Source organism: Prunus avium, chromosome 6 (genome assembly GCF_965620075.1).
Source record: "Prunus avium chromosome 6, drPruAviu1.hap1.1, whole genome shotgun sequence".
Taxonomy (NCBI): Eukaryota; Viridiplantae; Streptophyta; class Magnoliopsida; order Rosales; family Rosaceae; genus Prunus; species Prunus avium.
In genome coordinates this window covers 33,789,820-33,815,737 of record NC_142289.1, presented here as the reverse complement: position 1 = coordinate 33,815,737, position 25,918 = coordinate 33,789,820, and the positions used below count along the sequence as shown (strand labels likewise).

At 38.3% G+C, this 25,918-nt stretch overlaps 3 protein-coding genes across 3 annotated transcripts; 2 read left to right on the top strand and 1 right to left on the bottom strand.

The window, feature by feature from the left end:
- Positions 1-2,531: 2,531 nt before the first annotated feature.
- Positions 2,532-6,037, top strand: LOC110768780 (methyl-CpG-binding domain-containing protein 5-like). The gene is made up of 3 exons (XM_021972636.2): positions 2,532-2,962; positions 5,106-5,225; positions 5,324-6,037. Exons 1-3 carry the CDS (start codon positions 2,573-2,575, stop codon positions 5,543-5,545), a joined length of 732 nt encoding a protein of 243 aa, XP_021828328.1. The 5' UTR covers positions 2,532-2,572; the 3' UTR covers positions 5,546-6,037.
- A 2,207-nt stretch (positions 6,038-8,244) lies between these two features.
- On the bottom strand, positions 8,245-11,242 carry LOC110768762 (Pentatricopeptide repeat (PPR-like) superfamily protein). Its single transcript, XM_021972614.2, has 2 exons — positions 9,322-11,242; positions 8,245-8,542 (listed from the first exon to the last, which is right to left on the bottom strand). Exon 1 carries the CDS (start codon positions 11,216-11,218, stop codon positions 9,515-9,517), a length of 1,704 nt encoding a protein of 567 aa, XP_021828306.1. The 5' UTR covers positions 11,219-11,242; the 3' UTR covers positions 8,245-8,542; positions 9,322-9,514.
- A 1,177-nt stretch (positions 11,243-12,419) lies between these two features.
- LOC110768773 (glucan endo-1,3-beta-glucosidase) lies at positions 12,420-14,838 on the top strand. Its single transcript, XM_021972625.2, has 3 exons — positions 12,420-13,646; positions 13,891-14,272; positions 14,382-14,838. The coding sequence occupies exons 1-3, from the start codon at positions 12,585-12,587 to the stop codon at positions 14,516-14,518; spliced, it is 1,581 nt and encodes a 526-aa protein (XP_021828317.2). The 5' UTR covers positions 12,420-12,584; the 3' UTR covers positions 14,519-14,838.
- Positions 14,839-25,918: the final 11,080 nt, after the last annotated feature.

The following is a 25,918-nucleotide window of genomic DNA, read 5'->3' as shown; positions in this document are numbered from 1 at the left end:
TCAAACTGTAAATCTACCGGAGTGGGTCTGGGGTAGTAATTTCTTGTTTTAGCAGTTTGAGTGAATTTCTTTTCATTTGTTATCCTATTAATTTCAGGTTGTTCTTCCTTAAACATCGTTTCAAGATCTTCTATTTCTCCTTCAGTGAGAACCGACACTTGAGGACCTTTTCCTTTGTCTGACAATTTTACTTCTGATAATTTCTTCGCCAGGATGTCAACAAAATTTTCATCTTCTGACAATGTTCTTCCCATCTTAAAGTTTTTATTATCTAAAGGGGGAGGTGGTTTGAAGAACACCTGATTACTCATTTCCTTGATCCTTTTAGTTTCTGAGGGACCGGGGTCGGATTTCTGCTCCTTTGCAGAAACAGACGTTTCAATCCTAGTGACTTGCTTTCCTAGAGACTGCAGAAACAGGTTGGTGTAATTATTCTGCTGAATAACTGCGCCTATATCCTCTTTACTAGCTGTGCGAAAATTATTGGCGCTATCATCAAGGAAAGTGGTTTCTTTGTAGGGAGCAGCTATCATATCTTTCTATTTAATTACCATCTCGGGTGGATGTACGGCTTTTACTGATTTCCCATCTCTGGAAGTGTAAGTCGAGAACGGGCTTCCTATCATTTCTATATGGCTCCTATATTCAGGAATGTCATATTTCTGAGCACACCAATCTAACCACGTAAAGAAGAAACAATTGAATTTCTTTTCTTTCATAAAGGCGGTATGGGCTTTCTAGAGATGATTTTGCCTATGCTCCTGAAAGGCTGTTTCAAACCAGATTCTTTTATTAATATTTTCAATACTCAGATAATTCCTTTTTATCTTTTTGTGTTCTATTTCAAAGGATTTTAACATATTTATTTCAAATTCTACATCCGAGAAGGAAGGCTCGGGTTGAGGTGGATTTATCCTAATTCCTGGGTTTGGAAGGGTTTGTTCAAACCTGTAGGCTGGCCTTTGTATCTGTTCCTGGGTTCTCCTAAGACCTGCCAAGATCATTCTGTCATGGTCTAGATCGTAAGCTATATCAGAGGAGGTGCTCGACCTATGGGGTTCTAGGTTGGATCTAGAGGGTGCTAGATCAATCCTAGAGGTACTCGACCTATGTGGTTCTAGGTTAGATCCAAAGGGTGCTAGATCAATCCTAGTTTTTCTAGCGTTGGAGAATTGTATTTCTACCTCTCCATCAGCGAATTGGGAGATCCGAGTAGGTTCTTGATTTTCAAGGGGCTTCTCTGGGACTACTTCATCCAAAATCCACTTTTCTGGTAGGGTTATATCACTCCACTTTATCATTTTTGGGACTGCTACGTTTGATTTTTCAAGGTTGGTTTGGAACAAGGTAGTTTCACCTTTGCTGTCTAAATCTTTAGCTTTGGGACAGACAGTGTTCATAACCTTATATGAAACCCTATAAATGATCGCTAGATTTTGGGATCCTGGGTCCATATCATAACCCTGAGTTTGAATATTCAATGTTAAAGCTTTTAAGATATTTACGTCGGAAAGTGCAACAGAAAAGTTTGGGAAACAGTTAAAGTATATCGGACCTTCCCCTAAGGTTGACTCAATTATTCCTAATAAGGAATCCGTGAACTTTCTATGTCTTTCATCTCTTACACAAAGCAAGATTGAACTGGGCAATCCTGTTCTGGTAAGTGGTTTCACCGCTACCTGCACCAATCCTATGTGCAAATAGTTATAATTTCTCTCCAGATGCTGGTCGATTTGACTCTGGGTGAATAGCTGAAAACTATCTTTTTTATCAATGACAGATATCGTTTTTTCAACAGTTTTTATTACGTAATCAGATCTGAACTTGAAAGATCCCTTATAGTATATATCAGTGATGGGTACTCTGGGTATATCCCAGTTGCACAACTCCTTTTCTACGTCCCGCATGATTATTTCTTGAGAGTTTTTAACTCGTAGGGTTCTATGGCTAGGACTGTTACTAGAGCTTGCTTCTCCAGAAGAACGGATAGACAAGATTCTCCTAAGGCTTGCCATTTTAAAATTCTGGATTTTATGCTTTCCTTCTGTTCTCCTCCTAATTCAAGGTTGCTAGTCCCTGCCTAGGTCTCTCAACGCCTTAGCTTATCGGGCAACGGCTAATGAGCCTATCTGACAGCTAGACAACTCGATGACTAGTGAGTAAAGGAAACTTGACAGAAAAACCAGAAGATCAAACCAACAACTTAGTTTGAACTTTAAACTTAACAACTCTTCTAGGGACTTTTGGCTCTGATACCAGGTACTGGCCCAGACTCTTAATATATATAGATAAATTTAGGTCAAACTTAACAGAAAAAGCATAAAATAATAAAAAGAAAAAGAAAAGTGTTAGGTGCGAAAGCCTCGGCCCAAATTTGACCGGGAACCGAGGGATTCGGCCCGACTCTCCTTTTTCAGTCCGTTTGAATTCGAAATGATTAAAACTCCCCACGAACTTAGCCCGACTTGATTTGAAACTTGACCCGGCCCAGCATACAATCCGAACTTCTGTCCCATTATACCAACACAGAGCTAACAGTCCAACCGAGTAGGACCTCAGATACAGACACTCGATGTCAGTCCGCGAATCGTCGGGTCAAAATCTGAACCCCACTCGGAGCACGCCCGATCGGCGCCCAAACTATCCTGACTATCTCGCTGGAACCCTAAACTCCGATATACCCCCTGATCCTCTCCTCCGACCGGGCTCCTTCATCGACGCCACCACCAGAACCTCCAATGGTCAAAACGTAAAAGAAGCGCAAAAGCCCCGAAGAGCGCCTGAGCAATCGAAATGTGCGGAGCCAGCTACGTCCGGGTCGGGTATGGAGAATCCAGATGGTGGGGCCGGGCGAGTCAAGCGAAAAGGGTTTGTGGAGCCTCTGGAGAACTGGTTGCCGCAAGGTTGGTCCGTGGAAGAAAGAGTTCGGGCCTCTGGTGCAACAGCTGGGAGTACAGATAGGGTAAGTTTCGGTCTTACAGATTATTGTTAGATTTTCTATGAGCTCAGAAATAGAAATTTCTTATGTTAGTAAGTGTTGGTTTGTTGATGATTAATGCTCCTTTTGGTAACTCTGTGAAAGAAATGAAGGAAGAGAAGGAACCATAAGATTTGATTAGATTCTCTGTTTTAAACCCATTTTTGTCTCCCATTATGAGAAAAAAAAGTATTAAATAACGTATTGGCAAACAAAATAAATAGGATCCACTTATTTATTTTTGAGCTGATATTGTGTAAATAACCAAAACGACTTCAGTTTAGGGTGTAGGGTCTGGTGTTTATGGTTTATATATATTTTGTTTATAGGAGTTGGTATTTAAACTTCATATTAGATAGCTAATTATTTTTGTGTTAAAGATGATATGCTTTTAGCATATTGTTGCAAGGGTTAATAGTTGACGACCTTTCATCCTATTTTGCACACACACTAAAGTGTTTATTCTGAAAATCTGCTCCAGCGTACACAATGTAGTTTGTAGCTGTAAATTAACAGTAAATTGGTGAAGAAAATCTTCATATCCACTATCTTTAAGCTTAGTGTTGTTCTTTCAAGTTCGTCTACAACTCCTAAGAAGTTATAAACATTAGTGTTATCCTATTTTGGGTATCATTTATGTGATGTTTGCACTGCCAAGAATGCTTCTCACACACTTTGGACTCTTTGGTGGTTTGCTTTCCGAAAACCAACTGTTTTTGGACAAATTCTTTGTTTTGGAATTCAACCCAGTTGCATAATGCTATTATGTTTTATCCTAAGGAAACACTTTTCTCTGTTTTTTCAATTTGGTTAGGGGTAAAATAATCACCTACTGGTTCAAGCTACTAATTAGCATTTCTGACACAATCAGAGCTTTCAAAACATTATTTCCGTTCTGTTCACAAGGTCTTCTTTCAATCAGTCCCAGTGACACTGTTTTTAATGGTTGGAAAAAAAAAAAAAATGCTGTATAGAGGGGTCCATGCATTCTGTTGAATAAGAGTGAGTGAAAATGATGCCCTGCACTTGTTATAGCATTTGGAATGAATATTTTGTATAAGGTCAGAATCATGTCTTAGTAATTACTGACATTAAAAGTCTAATAGTTTTTCTTCCGCAAGGTGTTTTGGTGCTATTTTAGTAATTGATAAGTATATCAATACCCACTGCCCAAAAAAGTCACATCCTGTTACTTGTGGCGCTGATATAGGAGGTGGTGTACTACTCCTTGCAAAAACAAATACATATTAATAAAAGTGGGAGGGGGGAAGATCAGTTAACTAGTGTAAAATATATAGAATTTTGCACCAGTTATTAGCATGTGATAGGATCTTGGTTCCCCAATTTAACCTGTAAATATAATTTTCTTATCACGCACATATTGTGTACTAAAATTTTGTTCGATGCAATATCGGCAACCATTCCATGAAGGTTAAAGTTTTAGTATAGATGAACTGTTTGACATACATGGTGGGTACTCTTACAACGGTTGGATCGGGAAAATAAAGTCCAACAAAAAGTTATTAAGTGGTGCAGAACACGTTAATTATGCAAAAGTGTAATTGATCCTGCTTCTAAAGAGTTAACTGATGTATCACAACATTAGGACTCCCCCATTGATTTCCCTAATCTGCATCTTTTTAGGTAAGTATGATTAGAAGGGAGAAAATTCCCAAGTTTGTGTCCCTGTAGTTCAAATTTCGCCAGTCACTAGCTCATGAACAAAAACAAGTGTCCAATGCATGTACAACATCTTTTCAAGAAAACCTTCAAGGTATAGCTACATGTTAGATTTACCAGGAAAGACAAAAGGTAGGGAAACCAAAAAGGAAGAAGACTTATGCCCTGTGGATTAGTTTTCCCTGTGTGCAAGTTTTGTTCCAACAACTAAATGGAATGGTAGAGTTCAACAATTGATTTTATACAAAGAAACTGCACTTATTTTTTGCAAGTGGCATAAGATGCTTGTATTTTTAATTGCTACTTGATCTTTAAATTTTTTTTTTACAGTTCCGTTCTTTGCATCAGTTCAGTTTAAATGAATAAAATCCCAAAAATATAAGAACATTGAAGATTGCTTTTGCAGCAATCAAGTCTGAGCAAGGTTTAAATCCTCTGTTTTGCCCAGTATTACGTTGATCCAGTCTCAGGCCGCCGGTTTCGGTCAAAGGTAGAAGTTCTTTACTTTCTGGAAACTGGAACAATTAAAAAGAAGAAAACAACAGAGAATGCCAGTGGTGACAAAACAGTGAGTAAAAAATGACTTCTTATTTGGCTGACAGTGGTTAAAGGTTTTCTTCTATTTTTCTTACTGATATTTTTTTAAATTTACCTTATTTCTGTCAGTCTGTAGATGGTTCTGGAAGCCATAAACAAAAGAAGTCTAGCACAAAGCCGAAGAGTTCTGCTTTGAACTTTGATTTTGTCAATGTGCCTGAGAACGTTGTATGGGTTCTTACAGACGCTTCTGCAGGGTCCTGGACACCCTTTATTGGTAACAAAGAGGTGCCTGAATCTACTACACAAGAATGGGCTGCTGCATTCACATCTATCACATCCCGAAAATAGTGATCATTCTCATTGAAAATATTTTGAACCCTCTTTCCATATCACGAGGATGCACCACGAAAAATGGTTATTCTTTTTGCCAACAGACTACACTGACCAAAATTACATCATCTTTCTCCATATTTCCTCCCTACTGAACTTTTTGGAATCTTTTGGATCATACGGACTCATATCATATGACAGCGGATCTAGTCTACATTGCTTTTTGGTATGTAGTCATTTTGGGTACAGAGTCATTCAAAACTGTCTTATATTTGCTCTTGATCAAGTTTTTCTTTCTTTCTAAGTAATGTTATTGGCACTCCAAAATAGTCATTAAGCTAGTTGCGCTCGTTTGCAAGTTTATGGAGGTGTAAGCATATTTTGGAGTACATATAACATCTCTACGTTAATTCTCTCTTTACATGTAACTCATGTCTCTGTATACCTGTTCCCTTCAGAATTTTGTGTTTGACAGTTCATTCAATAGGCATATGTGAATTTTATGTTTTAGTGAGCACTCTCTTTCATCCTTGTAAAGAAGTGGGCAACGCTAAAGAACACTATTTTTTTCCCCAAAAAATGAAGGTCCTTGTGAATGCCTTTTTGGGCCGATGCCGTTTAATTTCCGAAGGTGATCTACAACTCAATTCTGTGAGAAATTATGAACTTATGATGTACTCGGTTATATTCGCCTTGTTATTGGCACTCTGAAAAAAGTCATCCGCTAATAAACGTAAGTAAGAATTTGTATATGGACAAGTGTATATGATGGCTTTTTTGATGTCTCAATAACAATCTACTCACCTGCAAAGTTCTCAAATTTCCATAGTAATCAACAAAATATTGATACTTCATTTATGCAAAGCAAAACTATGTCGGACTAGTTGTCATCGAAATATAAAATCATATCTATAATGGGACTATTTGTTAAAATAATAATAGTATTTATTTATTTATTTTTTCCAAAATAGTTGTAGTATTTCCCATTTTTCTTCCACGTGCAGAAGATTTACAAACAAGTTACCCTGAATTTTGAACTCTTCTTGCACCCAAGTTCGATTCCCCATTTTCATAAATTGGATTAATGTAAAATAATTTAGACTATCGCTTATATTTTAAAAAAACAAAAATATCTTAAAATAACTAACTTTTGGGTAAAGAGTTATATTAAATTATATATGTTTTTAATTAAGGACGGGCAAACAACCCCCACCGTTATAAAGGTGATATGTCTTTATCCATACAAACCCTGTCCAATTTTGGTTTTGGAAACTTCTTGCCGACGCTTCTTCTTCTTCTTCGAAATTAGAAACCCTCTTTTATTTAGAAACCCTGTATGAATAGTACGGGGGGACTAGCTAAGCCTCTCCCAATTCCTATTCTAATTTGGTTTTAAAACTTCTTGTAAATATATTGTCGCCGGTAGTAGCTTATAGCCTCCTCAAATTAAAAGAACCTCATTCTTGTTTCTGAAATCTTATACATAATAACCTAGTTGATTAAGCTAAACAAGCTTTTCAATTCTTCTTTCTCTCTCTCGTATAGACATCATGTCTGCTTTTGATTTTCCAATGCAATTTTCTATAGTCTTATCTTATGTTACCCAAAAACTCGATAATTAAAATTTAAATAACTTGACAATTAAATCCTAAAATTTAAAATATGTGGATTAGGCTAGTTGGTCAGGTTAGTGAGCCCGCCCCCTTGCACCCAGGGTTGATTTTCTCTCCCCGTAAATTAGATAAAATAACCTGATTTTGGGTGAAAAGTGAAATTATATGTTTATAATTAATAGCATAGATTATGGACGGGCAAACAACCCCGCCATTGTTTTCGGTTACAGTTAGAAACCTCTACAATTCCAATTCTAATTGGATTTAAAAACTTCTTGTTTCTGAAATTAAAAAAAAAGATTTTCTATTTAAATCACGCACTTCTCTTTGTTCACCCCAATACTTAAATCATTAAGCTGTAAGTTTTATTATTGTGTAAAAAGACAAAAAAGGTCATCCAACTTAATAATTAATCCTAGTACATCTATACACACACCCCCACCACTTTTCATATAAAGTTTTAGAAAAATACAAACTCCTCTACATCATATTGCCAGATTACTCTTCTCTTTTAAAGACATAGAAAATTGACGAGCTTACCTCTTTAAATATGCGTGGGAGTTGATGGAAAGACTTGTTGATTATCAACTCAACAATACCCAAGTGTTGAAATTCCAGTTACAGTTATTGGAGAGAGGTAAAGTTATTCTCTTTCTCTAGAAAGTATTAAATTTCGAGTTTAGGGTTCTATTTGTTTGTGTTTTTTTTGCTGGGAACAAAGAAAATTGTGGGGTTTAAATAGAAAATCTATTTTATTTCTTATTTTTTCAATTTGGGGTGTATTTAAGGGTAGTTTGGGAAGATAGTGGGGTTTTCTTAGAAATTGTGAAATTTTAACTTAGAACATGGGGTGAACTAAGAGAAGTGTGGGGTTTAAATAGAAAATCTCTAAAAGAAACTCTTTCTTGTTTCTGAAAGCTTATACATAATAAGCTAATTAATTAAGCTAAACAAGCTCTTCAATTTTCTCTCTCTCTCTCTCTCTCTCTCTCTCTCTCTCCTCGTATAGACATCATGCCTGCTTTTGATGATGTCTTATCAACCCTTGCCCTCATCATGGGAGGCCCCCTCACACTCACGATCTTCTATTTTTGCAAAGACCGCACGCCCAATGATCATTTTCCGAGTGATGATGCACGGCACGATGATCTCAAAGCAGGTCGACTGCCGTCAAATCTTGGTCGTCAAGCTCGTAATATTGCTGCAGTACAGCTGCCGCGGCAGGCCTCAATCGTCTTCACATATACTGTTACTACTAGTCCTGAGTGTGTTATTTGTTTGGAGGAGTTTAGGGAGGGGCAAGAGTGTCGGTTGCTTGCTATTTGTAACCATTCGTATCACAAGTCCTGCACTGATCAGTGGCTAGCCGTAACGGAAAGCAACTGTCCCCTTTGCCGTGCTCCTGCTCAAAATGTATCTTAATTAGAGGGCTTTCTGTAATTCTCAGTTGATTACTTTTGATGTTACAAACACAGAGCATGTAACTACCAATTTTACTTGTAACTTTAGAAGTAAGTCCCCTCTTGCATTATGTTAGTAGCCAACGAGAAATATGAAATTGCATTCCAAGTATTCAAGTTCTGATTTTCTTGCACAAGGCCTATGGCGTTCATCCAACTACAATTTTTAACTGACATCAATTCCCAAATAGGAAGAATTTTAGCTTCGATTCGTCCTGAATTACAATGTATATTTCTACTACATACACTTGAGCAATAATAAAATGGATAAAAAATGTATTACGACAGAAAAAAATGACGGATATGTATCTTTGAATGTATATTATGCAAAAACAAACTTGAGCAATACAGAGAGGGCAAACAATGTGTATTACTGACATATATTTCCATTAACTTTTATCCTTTTGGAATTACAACTGCCTAGAGAGAGAAACCTATGTTAACTGAGAGAGTGCACCTAAAGCCCAAACTCTGAAGAAAAATGCAAACCCGTAAAAAGAAGGGGTTGTAACAATCCTGGAAAGTTCAACAAATGGGTTCCTTCTATGAAATCAACTTCCTAATAAAACATTGAAAGCAACAAAAAAAAGTTCCATTACGAAAGAATTGAATAGAATGTTGTATAGATATACAGAACCTCATGAACAACAATGTAATTGCCCAGCCAAAAAAAAAAAAAAACAGAATATATAAGAAGACATTTTGAGACTGAGATCCTTACTGGGTGAGGCAAGATATTGGAGTATGAAGCTGTACAGCCGTGAGACTTCTTGTACCTCAAAAGAGCTCTTTAGTCAATACATATGGGTGTTGTCCGGGAAACCAAACAAGGTGTCCGGGTCTTATGAATGAGACATATGATTCCATCTTATGGACAGTTTCAGAAATTGGGATTCTCATTTGCATTCAAACATTCATAACTTCACCAGTGTACTATCACCTTTCGCTTTAGAAAGTATGTTATACAAAGAAACTGATGGTCTTAAATCTGACTCCATCATCTCTTTAAGCAGAAACTCGGCCTCCTCCCACTTGCCATCATTACAAAGCACTCCAATGGTGGAATTGTAGCTAGCCACATTTGGAATCATTCGATTCTTTCTCATTTCTTTGAGCAACCTCAGTGCCCTGTAAGAGCTACCCTCTTTGCAGTAACCATGAATCATCATATTATATATGACATCATTTGGCTCCAAATGAGTGTCACTCATTGATTTGAACAGCTTCGATGCTTCCTTCATATCGCCTTTCATGCATAATCCATGGATTAAGACACCATAGGTGTGAGTATCGGGCACCATACCGGCCTTCTCCATGGAAAAGAACATCTGAAATGCTCTTTCCATGTCACCAGATCGAACTAAGGCATCGATTAAAATTGTATATGTCACTTTAGAAGGAGAAACACCTCTGTCGTTCATCTCTCTCACTAAATCAGCAACTCCTGCAGAATTTTGGGCTCTAGCAAAGGCTTGAATCAAAACATTATAAGTCACCAAAGATGGTGATTGTCCATTTGACTTTAACTGATCAAATAAACTCAAAGCGTTGTCCAACTTTCCTAGGTTACAAAACCCATCAATTAGTGTGTTAAAAGTAACTGTGTTTGGACTAATACCTTCCCTTATCATCTGATTAAAAAACTTCTCAGCTTCCCACATCCTGATTTCCCTGCACAATCCGCAAATTACGGTGTTGTATGCTACAACATTGCAGGCCACTCCTCTCTCACGCATTTCATCAAACAGTTCCAAAGCTCTGCTCATTTTCCCATCATTGCAACACTCATTAATCAAACAATTATAAGTGCAGACATTAGGAACAACCCCATTACTTTTCATCTTCTCATAGAGCTCAAACCCATCTTTTTTATGGCCTTTCTTGAAAAGCCCATCAATCAACGCAGTATATGTATACTGGTTAGCAACCAGACCAAGCTCCTCCATTTTACCAAACATCTTCTTTGCCCTCTCTAAATCACCATTCTTGCAACACCCATCAATCAAAGTAGAGTATATAACAACATTCGGAGACAGACCCATTTCCTCCAATTGAACCAATAGCTCGAAACCTCTATCCAAATCACCAGCCTCGCAGCAACTTTTTATCATTATCCCAAAACTATACACATCCAACTCAACCCTACCCTTAAACTCATTGAAAACCCACCAAGCTTTTCCAAAATCTTTTGACTTAACAAGAAAACCCAACAGATTATTAAAAGTGTTTGATCTGGGAACGAGGCCCTGGTCAACCATCTGCTTCAAAAAGCAAAGGGCTTGCTCTGGCAACTGAGATTGAACATGGGCATTGATGATAGTTTCAAACAGATGACTACAGAGAGGGTTAGAGCTCAAGTGGGGTTGAGTTAAATGGTGGAGGAGAGAAGAGGGAGTGAAGAAACGGGAAGAAAGTCGACCAGAGAGCACTTGAAGAATGAGAGACTGGGCGTGTGTTGGCATGTTGGAGGAGAGAAGGCGGTGGAGAATGAAGGATATGGATTGGTGGGTGTGTTGGAAGCCTTGGAGAATGGAGGAGTTGAAAATTGAGAAGGCTTTTAGTGGCGGGCTCTTCACTATTTTTTGAATGAGGAGCAGAGCTTCGTTCGCTAGAGACATTATTGTCCTGCGTTTTCTAGTTGCCTCGCCTCTCTTCGGAAATAGAATTAGCTGAACATTTTAGGAACTCGGAAGTTAGTTTTGCCCACCCATGATGAAATGGGCCGGGTCAAACTTTTTCGGATCAGCCTAGTTTATATTTTTAACCGCTTGAGTTATAAGGGCACTTCCATCCATTTGACAGACAAAAGGCAAGGAGAGGTAATGGCTGTTACTATTCACGTGAATAATGCATGTCCTTGCAATTTTTCTGTTAGTTTTCCACACGTGAATAATGCATGTCCTCGCAATTTTTCTGTTAGTTTTCCACCCATTGTCATGGCAATCCAATGATAACCACTACTCACATGAGATATGAAGAGAGGAATTTATATAGAGTTTTGGTGTAGGAAGTGAAGAATATGGCTAGGTATTTATTAAAAAAACTTCTAAAATTTTTGGTTTTTTTAAATATATATTTTTTGTTATTTAAATTGACTATTGAAGTCAGCATTAGGTCAGCTTGCCCAGGCAAGTCTTGCCTTTGGGCTATCCCAAGCTGATGGTGGAGCACACTCCTTGCTCGGGCTGGCCTTCACCACTGGACTTCATTTTTGAGAGTTGGAGGGCCTTTTGCCTGTGCTGGCCTACACGGGTGGAAGTGCTCTAAGCCCCTTACGAAACGGGTTGAAACTTAATTCAAAGTTTTAGTGTATAAGCAGAAGAAGAAATGAGAAACAAATACCAAGATTTTTGTCTGTGATGAACATGTGAATTACACAGATTTTTGTTAGCAAACTCAATAGAAAATTCCTAAGATATGCTGTAAATTGATCACGTTTGTAATCTCCCCCATGTGAATTAATCAGGCACTTATGGTGCCATTTGTAGCTGTAAAGGCTTTTTGTGGTATAAACTAACATGTTGTTCATTTACCAAAGATTTAACCTTTAAAATCTTGTACGTTACAATTCATTATTCCCTAATTTAATATTTCCCTTAACAAGAAAAATCCTTTTTTCTTTTTTTGTTAAAATAAGAAAATTATCCAAAAGATCTAATTATAACCTTTTTCTTTTCTTTTGGGGCTAAAATGATAATCACAACCTTTCGTGACTGGAGAGTCTAGAAGCAGCTAAATAGTTAATGGAATACAGATGGACCTTTACCAAAACTGACAAGATCCGCAAACAAAAACCAAAAATACATATGCATTTGTGAATTGACCCCACTACCCCCACGTCTCTCCCTCTTGAGTCTTGACCAGATTGTGGAAAATCGATAAGTGGGCCCCACACACAGACCTTTCTTCCGAGTTTCAACTTTCAACATATGCTCTCTGGTGTTCTCTAGCTCTCGCTCCTTTCAGCTTCTCTACACCAGAGACATGGAGCCGAAATCCTCTGCAACCGCACCGCCCAAGCTCCTCCTCCTCCTCTTCCTCCTCGTCTCCACCTGTCACGTCATGGGAGCTGCCGCTTCCTCCATCGGCGTCAACTACGGCACCATAGCTGATAACCTCCCACCGCCCTCCCAGGTCGCGACCTTCCTCAAGACCAAAACCACCATCGACCGCGTCAAAATCTTCGATGCCAACCCCGACATGCTCCACGCCTTCGCCGACACCAAGATTGCCGTCACCATCACAGTCGGAAACGGTGACGTTCCGGCCCTCGCCAAGCTCTCCGCTGCTCAGGCTTGGGTGTCCGCTAACATTCTGCCGTTCCACCCCCGCACGATCATCAACCGGATCGCCGTCGGCAACGAAATCCTCGCCACGTCGGACAAGGACCTCATCGCGCATCTGCTTCCCGCCATGAAGTCTCTCCACGAGGCTCTCCAGCTGGCTAATATCTCCACCGTCCAGGTCGGGACACCTCACTCTCTGGGCATACTAGCGCCCAACACGGGCCCACCGAGTCAGGGCCGATTCCGAACCGGCTACGACCGAGTCGTCTTCACTCCGATGCTCGAGTTTCACCGCCAGACCAAATCCCCGTTTTTGATCAACCCGTACCCGTTTTTCGGATTCGTACCCGAGACTTTAAACTACGCGCTCTTCAAGCCAAACGCGGGCGTTTTCGACAACGCCACGGGGATGAACTACACCAACATGTTCGACGCGCAGATGGACGCGGTTTTCTCGGCGATGAAGCAGGTCGGGTACGAGGACGTGGACATCGTGGTGGCGGAAACCGGGTGGCCCTCCGCGGGCGACCCGACCCAGCCCGATGTCAATGTGGACAATGCGGCGTCGTATAACGGGAACCTCGTGCGGCACGTTAGCTCGGGAAAAGGCACGCCGTTGATGCCGAACCGGACGTTCGAGACTTACATCTTCGCGCTGTTCAATGAGAATCTGAAACCCACGACTTCGGAGCGGAATTACGGGTTGTTCAAGCCCGACTTGAACCCGGTTTACGACGTGGGCATTTTGCGGAACCAACAGGTAATTCGGTAATTTTAGTAATGTTTTTGGTTTTTTTGCGCGTAAGAATCGAAGAGTTATTCTGATTCTTCATGTGCTGCCAATAGTCTTTTGACACCTGGTGGAGGTCGTATGCTCTGTCTTAACTCAATGGATCACTCGGCTTCCGCGTTTGTGCTTCTGAGCTCTGACAATGCCTACGACAAAAGCTCACCTGTCGTTGCTGTTTATGCATAATGACTGTTCGTTTAATTATTTATTTTAGGCAGCGGGTCCTACATCTGGCGTGGCATCCGGACCCACCTCTGGCGGGGCGGCCGGACCCACATCTGGCGGGGCGGCCGGACCCACATCTGGCGGGGCGTCGGGTCCCGCGTCCGGTGGAGCAACAGCACCGTCATCGTCGGAGAAGAGGTGGTGCGTGCCCAGATCGAACGCTTCTGATGCGGCGCTGCAGGCGAACATAGATTACGTGTGCAGCAGCGGAGTGGACTGCAAGGCGATACAAAAAGGTGGGCCCTGCTTTCAACCCGATACCGTGAGGTCGCACGCAGCTTACGTCATGAACGCTTATTACCAGTCGGTGGGGCCGCAGGATTACAATTGTGACTTCAAACACACTGGATTCGTCACCACCACTGATCCCAGTAAGCTTTCCCTGATTTTTAATTTATTTATCGACATATTGAAACTAGCAAAATTAGTTTTTTTTCTTCCTTTTTTTAATAATAAAAAAGTGGAAAAATTGGGTGGCAGGTTACGATGCGTGCACGTATCCATACAAGTCGGAGAAGTTGGAAAAGTCGGTGGAGGGAGGCTCGATGAAAATGAAAAGTAGCAGAGTGGCGGAGATATTTATGATGGTGGTAGCTTCTTGTATTATGTTCTTTTAGAAAAATTAGAATTAAGATTATCTTTTGTAATTTTAAAAAGAGTTAATTTAATTTCGTCATTAACTTAGGATAGCTACTCTGGCTGCTGCTATTGTAGGGGGGTTTAATTATTGGTTGGGTGTCAAGAAGTGGCCGTGTTTTGGACAGACCTTCATGTAAACGGGGATATAGGCTTTTTCGCTATTTGGGCTAATAGCGGAATGGCATGTCATATTATTAATCGGAATAGCAAAATAGTGTTATTTCTAACTAGGACTCTCGGATGTATTAAATTTGAAGTTAGTACTTATCAACTGCTTATGGAACATTATTATTTATTTTACCGGGGGAAATATTTGGCAATGCCCCCTGAGTTATGGATCGCGTTTTACTTTTTTTTTTTTTTTTGGTCTGAATCATGAGGTGGTCCTGGATGGGCCCCAATTATGGGTGGCACCTTTAAGCCTTAACCACAACCCAGACTAATCCTCATTCACACCGGGTCGGCCCGTAAGGGGTAAAGTGATGGCCAAAATGGTGACTCCGTACGAGAGCAGGGATCGAATCCCTGACCTCTCTTAAGGAATGAGAGTGCCGAACCACTCACACCAACCACCTTGGTTGATCGCGTTTTACTTTACTATCTGAATTTTAACAATTTCGTGAAATATAGGTTCATTTCCATCTGTGCGAGCTGGGACTTGTTTTGATTCACCTTCACCATATCCCATATCTTAAAATCTTCCCTTCAGCATTTTCTACTTAACAAGATTTCCAATGGCCAAAATCGGGGACAATGCTTGGTAGTGATAAAACTTAATGTACATGCTCTCAAAAATTAGTCGTGTGTGTTGCCCGTGATGGAATCAAACAGGAAAATTATGACATAATTGATGCATCGTGGCACAACTGCATGAACTAAAAGTTTAATGTAGACACAAAATCAAATTGAAAGTTCAGAAGAGTAAATTATAACAAAGTCCAAAATTCATGGAGGGTGCTAAAATATTCCCTACCTGATAATCTCACATGAATTATATGCATCAACGTTTTGCGTTTGATTTTTGACGTCAATAGATCCTCTTGTCATCAATTGAAATGTCTCCTAAACCCTATGTTACGAAAGGAAGATGCTTAGCTATAACTTACGATAGAATCTAATTCCTCTTAACTTTCTAAGAGAGTTTTATAGCAATTTCTTTGGAGTAAAGCAATATTATGCTTGTCGTTTTCAGTACATCAATCATACTCTATGGATATGTATGTATGTATAAAGAGGTTGTGGTTTGAATCCTATTGTGACTGCAAATACCACTTCCCAAAGACCAATATCATTCTATGCCCACGAGAACAAACATACTATTACAAACTATATCTAGTGACAAGGGCTATATGTGATGTGAGCAATGTTATGAATTCTCGCATGCATCCAACCACTCTTATCCAAAATTGATCATGAAACTAATATTTGTACATGATTTCTTGTTATATAATATGTCAAATAGTGGCGAGACTCATTTGTTTAAGTGAGATCTACTACTAATAGAGATGTGGTATGAGATAATCAGTATTTAACTCGTTTTTATGATAGTTAAACCATTAAATTAAGGTTTCTTCCTACGCTTTGCCTCGAATCTCAATTTTCTCATTGAATTTGCAACAGGGTCAATGTGCTCTTGCGCTTGCATTCCATTAATTTTGTCAATAAAGTCGTTTAATTGCTGACGTGGTATGAATATTTAGTAATTTTAGTTATAAACAAAATTTTAAAGGAAATCCAAATTAATCTTCGAAATGTACAATATCATAACAAAAAAAGCTTTAAAAAAACACGGTAGTTTTCTACCCATCTTTAACTACACATTATACAGATTCAAGTATGGGTAGCGCGGATATTGATCCCCTTGCAAGACATAAACAGAATCACGACAAAGCGGACAACTAGTAGCCCTACCTAGCCACTTCTCAATGCATCCTCTGTGAAACGTATGCTCACACTTAAGAACCCTGCACTTATCTTCTTCCTCAAACTCCTCCATGCAAATAACACACTCGTCACTGTGAAATCCTACTCTCTTGTCCACTCGATACTTGAAAGGTATACCACGGCAGATTAGCCGTGGCCGCAGCGGCGGTCTTCTGGCTGATCTTCTCGTTCTCGGTGGTGCGGTTAATGGTGTTGTTATTGTTGGTTCCCCAGATTCAATGTCGTGGGTTGGATGCGCTGTTTGATCAGCAGCATTTTCCCTGATGATCCCATATACGATGGCGGCTACTATTAGAATGCATAATAGTATCAGCACGACAGTGCGTACATAACCAAGCTCTGGTGGCGGTGAAGGCGGTAGCGAAAGAGGAAGAGGCGGAGGAGCTGCCGATACCATGGCGGGCGGACTGCGTGTGTGAGGTGAGAGTAAGCCAGTGTGGTTGTTTGTACAAGGATTGCTTGCAATTAATATGTACTTGAGGAAAGCCTAAGTCCTAATGGCATAAGGAAAAGAAGAAAAAAGAAAAGAAAAGAAAAGGAAAGTTTCTAGCTAGTTTAGGATTTTGGCGGTACGAAGTACGCACGGGAGGTTTGGGTGTGAGTAAGTGCAATAGTCTATATGCTTGAGTGGCAAGTTAAACCCCTATACTTAGAGAAAACAAAAAGATTCAAATATTTTACACACACTACAAGAAAGGAAGGCAATAGTCACGTTTTTTAGTCAACAAATTGATTTTGGTGATATCAGGTGGCTGGTCAATGGTTTTGGTGACAGCAAGCAAATAATGGTTTAACTCTCTCACATTTCAATTTAATTTATTGATTACATATAATTTAAATATAATAAATACAAACCACTTTATTGTTCTTTACAGCTAAAAGTAACTTTCCAATTTTCTCCAGTAATTAAACCCAATAAAATATTTATGAAATGTATTTTACTTTCCAATACACATTTAAACTGTATCTTTTCTCTCTCCCTCTGAAATGTCCCACGTATGTTTTCATCTTCCAAGCGTATGATATGACCAGTATGGCCATGGCCCACACTCAACATTTTTTTATTCTTCCTTTTTCTTTCCTTTCCTTCTCTCTTTTCTCTCTTTCCTTAAAAAAAAAAATTTCTTGCGTCTATCCTTCCTCCCTCTCTCTCCCTCCCCCCTCATTTTTTTTTACTTCTTCCTCTTTAATTATTTCCTTTATCTCCTCTCTATTTATATTTTTATCTGCGTTCATCCTCTCTCTCTCTCTCTCTCTCTCTCTCTCTCTTCTTTATTTTTATTTTGTCTTCCTATATTTACTTGAGCAAATTACTTATGTCTTTTCTTTCTTCTTATTGTTAGGTTTTGGATTTGGAAGGGGCTGCATGGATTTTCCTAAGCTTTTATCCGCTCACATCACAACTGAACTTAGATATGAATTTCTAAGACTTTCTTACTCACATGTATCTCATATCTACTTTTTGTTTGGGAAATGATTTATTTTTTGTTTGGTTACTGAGAAAATGAAGAAAAATGTTGAGTTTTAAATTCAATGTTTTGTTGTTATATATTCTTTGCTATTGTCTGATGCAGGAAGACATGAGATGAGACTGGAGAAAGAAATAATATGGATGTACAGACATGTGGCTATTGCTGGATTCGAAGGTTAAGTTATTTTTGTTCTTGATTTTGTTTTTCCTAGCCTTCAATGTATAACAAGCTGAAAATACTGATATCAGTAGCCGGTGAATAAAATCTCTTTAAGGATCTATTAAAGATTCAGTTGTGGGAAGGAAGGATGGAATTGCTCAATACTTGCTCGCAATTAAAGACTTATAATTACCTTTGCAAGGCCTTGCCTTATGTATTTACATAGAAACAGAGCTTGGATTTGGATTCAGGAATGGAAATACTGTTGACTTTGAACAATATGTTGTAAAATTGGCTAATTTAATCTTTTAAATGATTTTTTGGAAAATGAAAGGCAATTAGAAATTGTTATTTTTTTTCAAAGGAATATAATACACAAGCTATACACTCACTTATTATACAAATACAAATATAAATACGAGAATTAATATCTGTCAGTTAAATCAAACAAAATAATAAAATATTATGATTTGACATGATGTTCAGCTTTTAATTGCAGCTATAGAAAGTCAATAATTTGTGTCACCAAACTCTCTCTTTCGTAACAAAGAGCAAAAGTCACGGAGGCATATGTAACACACACTCGAATTGTAATTGCATCGTGACTATTGGCTTTTGTCACTAAAAATCGTGACTAATGGGAACAATAGTCACGAAAAATATAGTAACTACTTCCCTCTTTTTTTTTGTAGTGACAAATCCTCAATTAACTATACATAATAGATATTGACGGTTGTGTGAACCTGATTTTGATCTCCTTGCACAACCCAAACACAATCTCGACAAACTGGACAATGGCTAGCCGTAGCAAGCCAATCATCTATGCATTTTTGGTGAAATGCATGCCTACAATTGCTAAGAAATCTGCAATATTCTCCTTCCTTAAACTCCTCCATGCAAATAACACACTCATCACTGCAAATTCCTATTCTTTTGCCCACTCGATGCATGAAAGGTACACCATAAGAGATTAGCCGCGATGGTCTTCGTGTTCGCCGTAGATTTGTCGTTGTTGGTGCCCCGAATTCGATGTCCAAGAGGGTTAAAGTTTGATCAGCCCTTTGATTAGCATGCAAGTTTCTGATGAGCAGGTATATGTTGATGGCTACTAAAGTCATCAGTAGAATGACATGGTATGATTCTACAATAGCGTGCCCCAAGGAATAGTACCTATCAAGAGGGCTATGTAGCAATGATAGAATTAGGTTTGTCGCCGTTGATACCTGTGAATGTGGTGGAGGAGGAGGAAGAGTGAGAGGCGCCGCGGATAGCATGGCGGAGTGTGTATGTGTGTGAGAGGGAGAGGGAGAGGGAAAAAGTCTAGAAATATACTTATCCAATATCATTCTAGCCCACATATTAAAAACAATTAAAGTACAACCGCTTGTTAAAAAGACACAATTCCTAATATTGCTCACAATATATATATACATCCCATCTCATATATATGTGATGTTGATATATTTTGCGTTTTTTTAAAGGCGGTTGTACTTTAATTGTTTTTTATATGTGGATTGCATCTCAATCCAACAAATTATTTGTATGGTAGATTGCATCTCAGATTGATCAGTGAGACTCCTTAACAAAAGAGCAAAGAATAAATCCTAAACCCAAAAAAAGAGAAATTAAATGAACGCTTCAAATTTGTTTACTAACTCTCAACATACTCTTCAAATTATATAATAAATTGCTCGTATCAATTTTTTTTTTTGGAATATAGCGATATGGGGGAGGGGGAAATCGAACATAAGACCTTGGGTGGGTAAATGCTCTTAAACACTCGAACTACAAGCCCCTTGCATTTGTATCACAGTTATTAGTTAGCCTCTTCACATGCATAGAACATGCCTTTTATAAATCAAATGTGCTAAGCGCAACTTACAAAATTTAACCATGCCCGTATGAACCGCATCAATGAGTAAAATATTGAATATTAAAACATTAATTTGATAGGTAAAGTTTAGGGTTAGGGTTTGGAGGAAAAGAAAACATCTTCAACTTTGCTGAGATTGAGATGCAGAGTGGAATTGAACATAAAACTTTAAGCACAGGGTAGAGGAGAGATAGAAGAAAAATAAAACCCACATTGAGATATAATATTAAGATATAAAGAAAATTCAAAAGTGGACGAATTAGCAAATAACCTTTAATGTAAAGAAAAACTATTTGTATTATTGCCAAAACTCCAGGAAACTAACCAACACAAATGCTTTCAAAAGAACTCAAAAAATTATTGATTTAGTTTTCACACTGTTAGTTATATAGCAGTTACAAAAATGAATAACAACCACCAATGTACTTTCCAAAACGAAAAAAAATAACATTTATGCAATTGTTTCCAAAATGTAGAAAACTACTTAACAATTGCACAAAACCCTTGAAGAAACTGCAAAATAAATACCATATATATATATATATATATATAGTCCCCTTCTATTGAGGGATCCCTCAAATGATTTTATTTGAGGGACACCCTTTAGGGTACCCTAGGAATTTTTTTCCAACAATCCAAACCATATATTTTTTAAGTCTACATTCATAGATCATCCTTGTAAAAAATTAGACAAATTGGAAACCGTTTTGACATCCAATTGTATCATACAAAATCAATGAACTCGGTGCTTCAAGAAAGTATTAAAATTTCAGTAACACAATTGAGTGGTCAAACGATATCGAATTCAAGTGATTTTTTGTAGGGATGATTTTTGAATGATTATCTAAAATGTAGACGGTTTGGATTAGTGAAATACAATGCGGAGTGAGCCCTACAAAGGTGTTCTTCAAATAAGCTAATTTGATTTGAAAGATCTCTCAATTGAAGCTCTCTGTATATATATAGTACTGTGTGCCTTTGAATATTAACTAGCTAGACTTGATTCCCATTTGTGGTAACGCACACTTCGAAACGAAGCACGGCAGAGAGGACAGTGCTTGTTCCTTTGTAGCCATTTATCGATGCATTTCTGGTGATAGGTGTGGTTACATGTCGTCAGCCAACACAGGTCCCCATCCTTAAACTCCTCGAAGCAAATTGCACACTCGTCACTGCTAAATATTTCTGTTCCTTGGCAAGTCTCTGTGTGTGTGAAGACCCTTAAGGCTTGTTGCGGTTTTTGGGATTCAAGATCGCAGGTTTGGTCATTCGTTGGATTATTATTTCTCCCTTTGCACCAGTACAAGAAGAGGACATACATGACGGTTATAGGCAAGATTACTCGAAATATTAGTTGCATTAAGTGTGCTGTCGGTGATGGTGGTTGAGGTGGAGGCGACGGTGGAGGAGGTAGAAGAGTCCGAGCCTCAGCCACGGCTACCATGGTGAGCTACTAGTTGTGTATTAGAGAGCGAGATCCAGTGTTAGGTACCCTGTACTGTTTTTTTATATACAATACTTTTCCATTAGGAGCCTAAATTTTTAAGGGCAATGGTCAATTAAGGACAATCTAAAAATTGACTGGAGGTTTTGGGTGTTTTGGTAGCAAGAATCCACCACTATTGTAAATTGACTGGTTTCCCCTTGCAAAAGTACTTAATGGAAAAACTTCCCGGCGTTAGTATATAGGACGTCGGGGCACGAATTTACTGAAAACACCATGACGATCAAGGTTTGGGTTTACGTAAAGGGAAGGATATTTTGCTAGGCTTTGGAATTGGCTATAGCTTCGTCTTTCTCTTGTTTGGTCTTGTGTTCAAGTGTTTTCATGTGGTCCTCTCTGATCACTTGGCTGTAATGTTTACTGTTTTGAATGATATTCACAATTTCGGCCCAAAAATGAAATAAAATGGCCCCATACATATCTACACACACCACAAATAGAAAAGTTATTCCCCAAAGTTATTGGTGGTAACAATACAATGCACAAACTTACAACAACAAAAAATTCCCAATTAACAAGTAATTTTGAAGAAAGAAACCACAACATTAAAAACATTATTATTATTTTTCTTCTGTCTTTGAAATTTGAATATTGACTAGGCAGTACTGTCGATTTGATTCTCTTGTTCGGTTTGTATGCTTTGAACAGAAGCACGACAAAGAGGACATGGTGGTTTGCTTTCCTTGTTGGTTAGCCACTTATCAACGCACTGTTTGTGAAACGAATGCTTGCACTTAGCAAGCAACCGACACTCTTCCCCATCCTTAAACTCCTCTAAGCAAATTGAACACTGATGAAGATCCTCATCATCAGTATTAAGATTGCTGCTGTTATTGTTGCTGCTTTTGATTCGATACGTGAAGACCATTGAGGTCTGCGGGGGATCCGTTTGTGCTGGGGGATCCGTTTGTGCTTCGGGATCAACAACGTTATCATTGTGCCTATTACAAAATTTGAGGAAACAAAAGGCCGCAAAGAGGCCAAACCATGCTAGCATTAAACCTAAACCAAACATATCAGCAAGCCTAGGATTATCAATAATTGAAGGTGATGAGGGAGGCACAGGAGGGGGAGGCATCACGCAGTCTTCGCTGGTCGAAATAAGAGGAAAACAAGGTTTTGACATGATATCTGTAAGCGTGTGAAGAGAGAGGAGATGAATTAAAGAGCTATTTAGCTTATTATATCTGGCCAATATATATAAGAAGTAGTTTCTAAACCAAATTGGCTTCGGAGATTGAAAGTCCACTTCTTCTTCTACTTCCTAAGAAGAAAGTGTGTGAGCAAGAGAAGTACTTATTTAAACCAAATTTGGCAGGTTTTATATCAAATAAAATACGTATCATCTTTTGTTTCTGCTTCTCAAGTCGGTTTCCAAAACCAACATATATATGTAAACGTCCCATATCCTTAAAACTCCTCGAAACAAATTGCAGACTCTTTTCACTGCTACATGTATATTTTTCTTTTCTTTTAGGGTCCGTTTGATATCCTACTTAGATCCAATTTTATAAACTCAAAAACAAATTTTAAGTCCAAAATTTAAACCTATTTGGTAGGCCCATTTTTAAAAACCCAAACCCAAAACAAAATAAAAAACACCCCCATTATTAAAAACAAAAAAGTGAAATTTTATAGTTCTCTCTCTCTCTCTCCGGTCAATTGGTGGTTCTAGATCGATGTCGTCGTAGCGCCATGACGGCTGTCATTTGCAACTCTGTCAAGGCCATCAAGGTCTCCTTTGTCCACTACCTAACCCAAAATTGATCAATCTCTTTTCATGTTTTGGGTTTCTATTGAAAGCTCACAGATTTTCCTTTTCTTTTGTTAATTTCAATTTGGGAATCTAGGGTTTCTGATTTTAATTTCAATTTTTTTTAGATCTTAAAAATAGTTTGGAGTTCAATGCCAAACAAGTTTTTAGATCTTAAAATCACTATTTGAAAACTCATATTTTTAAAAAGAATTATAATTTTTGAGTTTATTTTTTTTAGTAGGATACCAAACAAGGTCTTAGCAGTTCCTTATATATATATATATATGTGAAGACCCTGGATGTACCTCTATTTCCACTCATTTGCCATGAACCAATCTCATTCTGACACATGTCCTCTTTTTGAAGAGAAAAAAAATAGTATACCATAAAAAAAAATCCAAAAGATTTAGATTCTTTGTGTTAGGAAATAAATCCCAACCTTTATTTTTTGCAAGAATTATATACTTGTTAGAAAACAGAACAAAAGGAATTTCCTGTTAGAAAAACCAAAAAAAATAAAGAGAGAGAGAGAGAGAGAGAGAGAGAGAGGGAAAAGTAAAAGTCTAATCCTGAAAAAAATTTACAATAAAAGCACCTGACATTGAATTGCTACTGGTTTCTATGCCTATATCCAGGATTCTCTTTTATGATTCAATAAAAAAACTGAATGTGGCATTTTAAGGGCTTTATCACATACCAATATATCTTTGTTTCCTGGCAAACGATAACAAACATAGATAACAAAATAAACCATGTATATATTAATCAATGTCTTTTGCCCTGCTTACAGTTGTACACTAGAGACTGTAGCGCGACAAAGGGGACACTGGTTCATCTTGAGTAGCCATTGATCAATGCATTCTTCGTGAAACGCATGTTCACACTCAAGCTGCCGACATTTTTCCCCGTCCTTAAACTCGCCCAAGCAAATTGAACACTCCGAGTCAGTGTTAGTAGCAATTGCTTGGTTCTTTGTATATCGGAAACTTGACGCCTTCTTCTCCGCCGCCGGCGGTGGTGTTTTTGCAGCAGTGGCTTGGTTAGGATTATAGTTAGGAGGAGGGTGAGGCTGTTGTGGATGATTTCTTTGTGCTTCGACATCATCAATTGGAATATTTAGCTCCCGTATTCTTAAATACAAGCAGCGCATAATGAAAGACCAGAAGATGAAACAGGTTAGGAAAGCTGGGAAAAAAAAGGGGTTGTCCGTCAACGAAGGAGGAGGAGGTGCTGCTGGAGAAGGAGGAGGAGGAGGCATGGTTGTTGCTTTTTAGAGTTGAGAAAAATACAAATGATATTTTAAACTATAAGGAGGGAGGTGGGAAAGATATCCGCGTTAGTCAACTTGACTAAGTTCATATGGGCGAGAAAGATGTTTATGAAAGAGGAAGATGGAGACTTGGTATATATATGAGATTGTTGTATACCTTCGTTTGTTCAGGAAGATAATATTTATATTAGTATAGAGGAGTCCTAGTCCTAGACAAGGAATTGTAAACTTAGCCGTTTGTAATTAATGTAAAGAAAGAGAGAAACTACTAAACAAGAAACAAAAAAAGAAAATCTACTAGATACCACAAAATAATTTCACGATACGATGATACAGAAAAAAGAGAAAGCAAGACAGACATTATATTTTGAAGACCACAATACGAGCCCCAGATAGATTTTCTTTCAAGTGGGTCGGGCCTCATGAAATATTCAAGTGTGGCCCAAAAAGCTACTAACTAGATTATTATTATTATTTTTTAAAGGGAAAGCTCCTACTAGAGTCTAGAATTAATAAGAAGGAAAATGCTAGAGGCACCAACTTTGGGCACCAACTTGCTCATCAACTCTCTAATAGAGGTGGAGCCCGCTTAATAAGAAATAAAAACATGAAAAGTTCCTTCTAGAAGGTACAAGTAAAACTAAAATTCCAAAAACTGATATCTAAAAATATGAATTGCAGAAGAAAGAGAATACCAGGTTAGGTTATGACTTGTATATTTTTATTTTCTATATACAATGGGGAGGGAAATCAAAAATGAAACTTTTGTTGCATGAGTTATTCTCAACTACTATAAAACTCATTGTAACAACTTAATTTGTTGCATAGATTAATTGTTTTGGATGCTGAAAAAAGCCTAAAACATAATTTAAATTAGGCAATTATTTGACCATTCTATGGTGTAGTGAGAATCCTTAGTGGGGTATAGCTCAGTTAGTTGAGCTCTCTCACTTCCACTCATGTGGGCAAAGGTTCGAAACCTTTAAACACCCAATGAATATTTGTGTAAACCACCCCCCTCCCCCCTTCCTCCAATCGCTCGTACTAAAAAATAAATATAGTGAGAATCATGGACAAATAGTGCGAGGGTGTGACACGTATACTCTTTTATGTTCACAAGTCTTGGACATTAGTCTCATTTACTTTACCTTATTAATTACTTGATTGTTTGATAGAGTTTGAATTTCCTACCATTTTGTTATCAACCATCCCACCAAGTGAAATATTAGGCTACCACCTCAACATTGTTTGTGAAACGAATGTTTTAATGTTTACAATCATCATCATAAAGTGGTGGTGCTGCTCCTGCAGGAGGAGGAAGAGGAGGCGTGATTGAGAAAACAATAGTTACCTTATTTATATATAGAACCCTAATCACTAATTAATTAAGCAATAGGCCC